General features: G+C 46.1%; 1 protein-coding gene across 5 annotated transcripts in view; it reads right to left on the bottom strand.

The window, feature by feature from the left end:
• Window positions 1-985: 985 nt before the first annotated feature.
• adgb (androglobin) overlaps window positions 986-8,780 on the bottom strand; it is a 114,986-nt gene continuing 107,191 nt past the window's right edge. For all 5 annotated transcript variants that reach the window (XM_079526971.1, XM_079526972.1, XM_079526973.1 and 2 more), the window contains 4 exons: window positions 8,174-8,264; window positions 7,863-7,977; window positions 3,123-3,306; window positions 986-1,412 (listed from right to left, as the gene is read on the bottom strand). In XM_079526971.1, coding sequence (XP_079383097.1) covers window positions 1,221-1,412; window positions 3,123-3,306; window positions 7,863-7,977; window positions 8,174-8,264 — 582 coding nt within the window. In that variant the 3' untranslated portion in view covers window positions 986-1,220. The remainder of the gene's footprint in view (window positions 1,413-3,122; window positions 3,307-7,862; window positions 7,978-8,173; window positions 8,265-8,780) is intronic.

The following is an 8,780-nucleotide window of genomic DNA, read 5'->3' as shown; positions in this document are numbered from 1 at the left end:
TAAGGAAATAAAACAAAAGAGAAGGCATTTTTTGGTATGCACAGCCCCGCACGCACGCACACGCACACACACGCACACGCACACACACACACACACACACACGCGGAAGCGGGCACAAAATAACAATGACCATTCCATCTCATAGGGCCACACACATTAATGATCATTTCCCTCAGCTGCAGTGCAGGCACAAAATTGAACTATTCATTATTGTCAACCTTGAAAACAGCATAGTGGAGGTCTCTGAATGAGAGAGAAGATAATGAGAATTTATGACCGTGCAACACCACTAGATGGCACCCTCTGCCCTTTCATTTTCAATTTAGTTGCCCATTGCTCAGCCGATCAGCTGACTCACACACAGTGGGACAGAGACCAAATGGACCCTCTCCAAACACAGAGCAGAGATAGAGGGCATTTGCATTAAGCGATCAGCTTCGTTTGACAGGAGCCACGCGCTGATCAGCAGTTTTGTGTATATTGAAGGCCGAAGCGTGTATTTAATGGTCTATTTACTTACACCCAAAGACATTTGATGAGAGTTATGGTGATCGACAGGTTCAGGTTCTATTCCAGCTGGAACTTATTATGGAGCCTGTGGTATGTATGTGTCCCTGGGGGACAGGAATGAACTAAGTTGTATTGCACGACCCACACACGAGACTGCATTGGTCAGATATTTGATCGGATTGCTGAGGTTCGATCTGGCCGCAAGTCTAGCAAGCGTTGGCCTCTAGTCATGCCACGGTCAATACGATGACCTTCAGGGAAACAAAAGATGACTGGGATACAAGCAGATGTGTGTCTTAACCCATTTAGGTGCTCAATATTTCATGTCAAGGACCCCAACAAATTCTATAATAATAATAATTAATTGCATTTTTATAGCGCTTTTCCAAGTGCTCAAAGCGCTTTACAATGGTTCATTCATTCATACATTGGGAGGTGAAGCGGCGAACAGCGCTTCACCTTCACCTAATAATAGTTTTAAAACCAGGCCAAATTGCATTGCACACATACTGTACACATGAGTTGCATTAAGAATGTTGTGTGAAATGTTTCCATCCATCTGCTGTGACTTCATGTTGTTTCTCATACTTTCTACCGTAGCTCTCGTAGGAGAACTAAATGTGTTCTATTCAATGTTCAAACAGAGGGATTGCAGGGACAGGCGAGGCAGACAAGGGCTCAGGATACGTCGAAGTCTGAACGGATGGCCGTCACTTCTTCTTGCGGTCACTTTTGCTTGGTTTGACAGATTGCTGAGCGGCGGAGGCAGCAGCTACATTCTCCAGCTGCGTGACCTCCACAGCTTGATCCTCTTCCAGTGTCTTCGTCGCGGCGCCGAGCTGGCGGCTGCGGAATGCCTCGCGCGCAGCTAAGAACTCCTCGCGCCGCTGATGCACGGCCACCTATAGAGGAGAGGTATATGGAGATACATTAGATAAGACAGTTTTCAACTGATTTTGAGCCTGTGTCAATGTCGATTTTCTGGAGGGGGGGGGGGGGGGGGGGGGGGGGGTCATGCACCATTCCGTGGGAAGATTATGTTTTGTATTTTCTTCGTTGTTACTCACTAATCACAGACTACATTCGTTGAGCTGGACAAAACAAATCCAGTTCTCAAAAGCATTTTATTACCATTACATTAACATTTTTGGGGGACACCCCTGTCTGTCCTCTCTCAAAATTGTATTGTTTACCTGCAAACAAGAAACATGAGTAGCAAATTAAAGTAAAATTAAAAAAGTACATAATATATGATTTTCTGAATGCACCACCTGCAATACCTCCGCCGACCACCAGGGGTCCGCGAACCACCGGTTTGAAAACCCATGGGTTAGCTATAAGAACAGAGCCAGGAGACAGGGTGTCTCAGATGAACTGTAGCGCTCTGTTCCTTGTCAGAAGAACTCCTTACCGCAGCGTGACGGTACAGTATATACTGTACTGTACATGACTTCCCTCCTGCACATTTCCATACGCCAAGCATTCCTGTCTCCCCCTACATATGCTGTATGTATATGTCTCTATACTAGAGCTGTAGCTTTAGACGACCTCCATCAGTGGTGGAAAGTGAAAACTAAGTCCATTTACTCAATGTCTACTGTACTTACAGTTGGGTGCCACCGATATTGTCCCTTATCATTTGACCCATTTAGGCCTGACCTCAAAATTTAAAAAAATCCTTCTAAATCCTCCAGTTTTCTGAAATAAATATTTTCACGATTTTTCAAAAATAGCAGACCTACAAGCTCGTAGCGCGCCACTCGGTGGCGCGCTATGAGCTTGTAGATCTGCTATTTTTCAATAGCTAAATTATAACAATGTTTAAAACACCAAAAGGGGTTCCCGCCCAAAATGGGTTAACTGTCCTTTTGCGCAGATCACGCAAACCTCAGCAAAAAGAAAAGGACAATATCGATGGCCTCCAACTGTAAGTACAATTTTGATGTATGGTTATTATTATTATTATAATTACAAAACATACATTAACCACTTCAGGCCTAAATACATACAATACATCTACAAGCTCACAATGAGTCGTGATGCATTGTGAGCTTGTAGATCTGCTATTTTCAAAAGATTTGTCCACATCTTATACATTTGATAACCTGTGAAACGGGATATTCTGAATAATGAGCAATTTCTACTTTTGGTACTTTAAGTACATGTTGATACCAAATACTTTTGCATTTTTACTCAAATGCATTTTTGAAATGACTTTTAACTTGTTAACGGAGTGTTTCTTCAATACCGTGCACTGACTAGTCTCGCGTTGCCAGACTGTTGCCTCTCACAATTTTCCGAATGCTTCCGTCATACAGTCTGGAGCAACGGAAGCTCTGATCATGAGTACAATATAAAGCGGAAGTGAAGCGTCCTCCTCCCCACTTCCGTTTCGTCTTTACAGTCGCGCAACGGAAGCTCTGATCATGAGTACAATATAAAGCGGAAGTGAAGCGTCCTCCTCCCCACTTCCGTTTCGCCTTTACAGTCGCGCAAATAAAATAAAATATAGTTTCGTGAAACGACAGTGGCAGCTTCCTTACTCGGATTTCGGGAGGTGTAGTTCCAGACTCTATATAGTACTCGGAGATTGTTGTCTAACCACCACTGACCTGCATGCTGTCGTACATGTCCAGCTGCTGTCTCTTCACGTGTGTCCTGTGGAGGCGCTCCTGCCTGCGGTGCTCCAGCACCGTCTCCCGAAGCAGCTGGAAGGTCTGGATGCGTTCGTAGCGTTCCCTCCGCTGGCTCTCCTCCATCTCTGGGTCCATCAGCACCGGGGCGGCCCTGCACTTCCTATAGATTTGCACGTGCGCACGCACGAACACATGCACGCGCACACACACACACTTACACATTAGGGATATTTCACAGGGGGTCTGTGCTGTTTAACCCATTCTGGGCGGGAACCCCTTTTGGTGTTTTAACTAAGCATTATGTTATACTTTAGCTATTGAAAAATAGCAGATCTACAAGCTCATAGCGCGCCACCGAGTGGCGCGCTACGAGCTTGTAGGTCTGCTATTTTTGAAAAATCGTGAAAATGCGGCACAAATCTTTGAATATATCTTTTTTCAGAAGACTTTTTTTTTTACTTCGATGTCAGGCCTAAATGGTTTTAGAGACATTTTAGACCATTGGTCTCTTCACGTCGGATTCGGGGACCACCAAGGGTCCTTACGGGTCCGTGGCCTAAAGCATATAAAACTGGGGTCCTTGAAATAAAACCAAAACAATTTGAACAAAACAAACTAAAACTACAGTATGCTGGAACCACATTCTGCACTGTCAAATCCTCAGTGTTCATTTAACCCATTTTGGGGCGGGAACCCCTTTTGGTGTTAGCATTATGTTGTGCTTTAGCCAGAGTAGTATAAAAGAGAGCAATGACACTCCCGTTGACTCTCATTGTAACAATGGAATGCGGAAGCGCTCATTCTATCTCAATGGAATAGTTCCAGCCATAGGAGCAATGTTTGGAACTATCGCCCAAAGGCACACGCTTTGCGGCGAGATCAAAGCGTGTCACCACTCTCTTCTTTTTTTTTTTTTTTATGTTTTTTTTTGTGGCTTTCGCCTTTATTTTATATTTTTTATGGAGGGACAGACAGTAGGCTGACAGGAAAAGGGGAGAGAGATGGGGGAGTGACATGCAGTAAAGGCCGTCGGGATCGGGAGTCGAACCTGCGGCACACTGCCAGACTGGATCACCAGCCAAGGTGCCTGGACCGCTGAGCCACGGCCCAGGCCACCACTCTCTTACTACATTACTCTGGCTTTAGCTATTGAAAAATAGCAGATCTACAAGCTCATAGCGCGCCACCGAGTGGCGCGCTACGAGCTTGTACGTCTGCTATTTTTTTTAAATCGAAGAACCACTGACGTAGAAACATAGCTTTTTCAGAAAACTGTCAGGATGTAGAAGACATTTTTAGAATCTGATCTCAGGTCAAAATGGGTTAAGAGTGCAACGTCAGGTCCCCGTGTCATGTGTTTCAGAGTGAAAACCATGGCAGGATGTTTGTGCTAATAGAAAGCCTGTGATCTGGCACCTTCAGAAAAAGGTCAGTACACCTGAACCATGACATTCTTCACACCCGTTTGAAGTTTGGGGGCGCTCTTATCATCGTACGACATCACGGCGTAAAATAGACACTGTGACTATTTGCTCAGACACCATGACGAAAAATGTATTGTCGATGGGAATTTTATGTTTGTGTGTAGGACAAAGTATGTGGACTGGACAGACACGAAAAGCTGGATATAGGAGAGGCTAGCGCCCCTCAAATACCGACAAATACAAACAAAACACAAACACAACGCTAAACAATGTATTACAGATATTAGAGCGGGCAAATGTCAAGCCCTCTGGCAAAAATGGAATGGAAATGGTTTTCACAGGGGGAGCCACCCGAGTGCAGCAGGAAGGTGAACACACAGTCATGTAGAGATGGAATGCCGATCAAATGGAGAGATAACCTCCTAGAAAATAGAAATGACACACAGAAGTGTGTCCTCGTATCACTGCATTGAGCTCGTGAGATGTGCTCAGCTCGCCCATGTGCTTATGACCGCAGGACACGCACACAGGTGTGCACACACACACACACACACACACACACACACACACACACACAGACTGACAACCATATATGGAGATCTACGGGTCTCCATGATGTCACGAGATGTCACGAGGCGCGATACCATATATGGAGACGTGGGTGACGTAACTAACTAATGGACGGGAGATGCAGGTTTTCATAGTAAATGCAACCATTGGTCGCAATTACATTACATAAGGGTTAATAACCTAAACACTGTACAGCGTACAACCAACCTCAACAGCGCTCAGGCTATAGCAATGAAAGCATTAGGACAATGATATATATAATGTATATAATAGGTGGTCATTTTTGTCACATGGTGCATGCAGCCATGCTGAGGGAGTTCCAGGGGGTCCCCAGCTAAATGCTAGTTTGGAACCAAATGGACCCTTACGGGTCTGTAACTCTGGTTCCATTTGTACACTCTCGGAGTAAAATTAACATTGATTTTACAATACAAATTGGGGGTCCCAGAGATAGAAATGCCATTAAATGGGGCTCCGTAGACTAATGCATGTCAAACTGCGGGTCCTTGAAACGAAACGGGTTGAGAATCACTGCTAGAGCGGTAAAATAAATCTTCTCTTATGGGGGTCCCTGGCATATCTTTTCAAATGGGGGGTCCGCGGGCTAATTAAGTGTCAATTTGGGGGTCCTTGACATGAGAAAGTTTGGGAACCACTGGTGTACTGGAGTGTGGGCCTCCTCCCAGAGGCGTAAGGGAGCGGGGAGGCATTCAAAGTGGAGATTAGACAGGGCTAAATCCAGCTACTGTACCTATTTCCTATAAGCTGACCTTGATGAAGAGCGGAGGGCAGTGGAGGTTGGGCCAGTTAATGAAACATCGCCCCATGCGACCTCTTTTGCCGCGTGTGCGTGTGTGTGTGTGTGTGTGTGTGTGTGTGTGTGTGTGTGTGTGTGTGTGTGTGTGCGTGCGCGTGCGTGTTTGAAAAGCAGGGAGCATATGAGAGGTAGAAGGCGAGATGCATAGAGAGGACTAATCAGACTGCTCCTAATAGACTGCTCCGTGGGACGCAACCGCACAGCACGGTGTCGGCAGCCATTAACAGCTGGACCACGCACACGCGCGCACACACACGCACGGACACGCACGGACACGCACACACACACACGCGCGCACGCACATGGGGACAGGATGGAGGGGTGAGGGACTGAGGCCACATCTCAGCAGAGTGGTTAGCTAGCTCACCGCCGGGGTCCTGAAATAGCACTCTAATTAACAGACCCAAATATCATCTCATTTATCATGCGATGAGGGAGAGGGACACGGATGGAGAAAGGAATAGAGCGTTGGAGGGCGGGTGGGGGGTGGGGGGGGGGTCTAAAGGACAAGAGAGGTAGGTTATTGGGTGAACTTTCAGAGCAGTGGGACGCTGACTTCCAGGAGGACACATACTCATTCACTCACTCACCGAGCGAGAGCCACGGGGTCAAATCTAAGGTCATGACACAGCTAGGCACCGCACGTGGCCATGTGGCTCCAGATAGATGGTAGAGCCACCACAGGGAAGTGGAGCACCCAGTTCACAGGAGTTCATCCATCCATCCATCCATCCATCCGCTTACCTACTAAACTCTTTCACATCTTTCACTATTACAATTATACTTATCCAGAACCAGGCCTGGACGGGACACTTGAGTTGCAAATATGTATTTGGGACACCAAATGAAATGACATGAGAATACGTTTAGATATAGGCAGTAGGCACACAAACCAACGAGCGCCACGCACGCACGTGCGCGCACACACTTTCATGGGCCCATCATGAGAATATTTGCATTACATAAATATGAGTATCAGTAAAGGTCTCCACACACCGGGCGCGAATCGGATGGGAATTCGGATTTTTAGCGGTTTCCCGAAAAACGCGGCCGGTGTGCAACCACCTTAACAGTGTAAAACTCATCAAAGTTCAATATATCAGATTTGACGCGCACGCACGCGCAACACACACACACACACACACACACACACACACACACACACACACACACACACACACACACACACACACACACACACACACACACACACACACACACACACACACACACACAGTAACCATCATTCTACTCTGCCCTCCTCGTTTTCATGTACGGTCGGGCCTGTCAACTAAGGATTACAGTAACACAGTCTCTCAAGGCTAGCCAAACTGTGACTCAACAATGGGATTTAGGATACAGCCAGCACACACTGGCTACATTCCCCGCAGGACAAGACTGCGATACAAATGAAAAGAGTGTGTGTTCGACAAATACACTGCAAAGAGAAGTGCCTGTCTCTACTCTAGGCTGTGTTTCCAACTACGTATAGAGTTCTGTTCTTATTCCCTCCTGGCTGCTTTCTCCAGCGTTACAGGCAGATTTGGCACAGCCCGGTTCTATTGCAGAGAAGCACTGCACGGTGACCACCCCCCGTCCCGGCCCGGCCACGGAGCAGATTGGAACCACCACAGGATCAGAAAGCCCAGCGTTGGGACCAGAGACTGGATTACAAACTGAAGTCTGAATGAAACGATACCATGTGTCCACTAACTGGACTAAATTGATGGGGGTTTGGAATTTGGCGAACGTGCTGTGTTATCTAATCTCACATCATCATCATCTCTCTGCTTTATCCCTCTCATGACTCCAGCTGAATGAAAGAGAGGAGAGAAAGAGAAAGAGACAGACAGACAGACAGACAGACAGACAGACAGACAGACAGACAGAGGAGGTGGAGGTGACCTGATGAACGGGGTGTAGTCCATGGAAACAAACGGGTGCGAGGGATTGGGTTGGAGCAGAGTCAGCTCTTGATTGGATGGACTGGGAGGCGTGCCCGGAGAAAGGGGCGGAGCAACTGAAAAATAATGAAATAAAAATGAAAGAAATGTCAAGTAAGTTGTAAAAATTGCTAGATGCAGCTGGATCTGAAGTGTGAGGTGTGTGTGTGTGTGTGTGCGCATGCGTGCGTGCATATTTGTTTGTGTATTTAGACTCTAAATACACTACAATACAATACAACTACAAATACACTACTCTAAATGTTAGAGTACCGGGCTCTCCACTCTTGGTGCCATCCACAGGTGTGTCATGGCTCGGCCTGCCTTGGACTTGGCGGATGAACTTCATTCGAGACTGTGCCGCCTGAAACAGCAGGGAACAGTTTCACATTGGGATAAGGTGAAATGATCTCTCTGTGTGTGCGCTAGACCAGGGGTGGGCAGCTTTGACCATGGAGAGGGCCACTCTATTTCAACACTCACTCCAGACAGAGGGGCCACATTGCAGAATACTGTCGTAGCAAAAACAGAAGATCTACAAGCAATTTTTTAATTGGAATCCTGAAAAGTGAAATTTTTAGTTAATTTCAAACCAATTTAGTTATAGTTATGTTAACTTTATGAACTAAATACATTTGACATAAAAAAAAAGACAATAACATTTTAATACTACTCATTAAATGAAGCTATGCAATAGACTGAAGTCATTAAAGCGGGTCATGGTTGCATGTTTGGAATTGTAATCAATAATATATGAACAATCAGTATTCTGACAACTCTAAAGTTATATTAATGACACAGTTCAATGTTGAAAAGGAGTGATCGCGGGGGCCGCATGCGGTCCCCGGGCCGCCAGTTGCCCGTGTGTGTGCTAGACTGT

The sequence above is a fragment of the Electrona antarctica genome, assembly GCF_951216825.1.
Source record: "Electrona antarctica genome assembly, chromosome: 17".
NCBI classification, from domain to species: domain Eukaryota; kingdom Metazoa; phylum Chordata; class Actinopteri; order Myctophiformes; family Myctophidae; genus Electrona; species Electrona antarctica.
The sequence above is the reverse complement of the archived record's forward strand: the minus strand, read 5'-3'. Positions and strand labels throughout refer to the sequence as shown.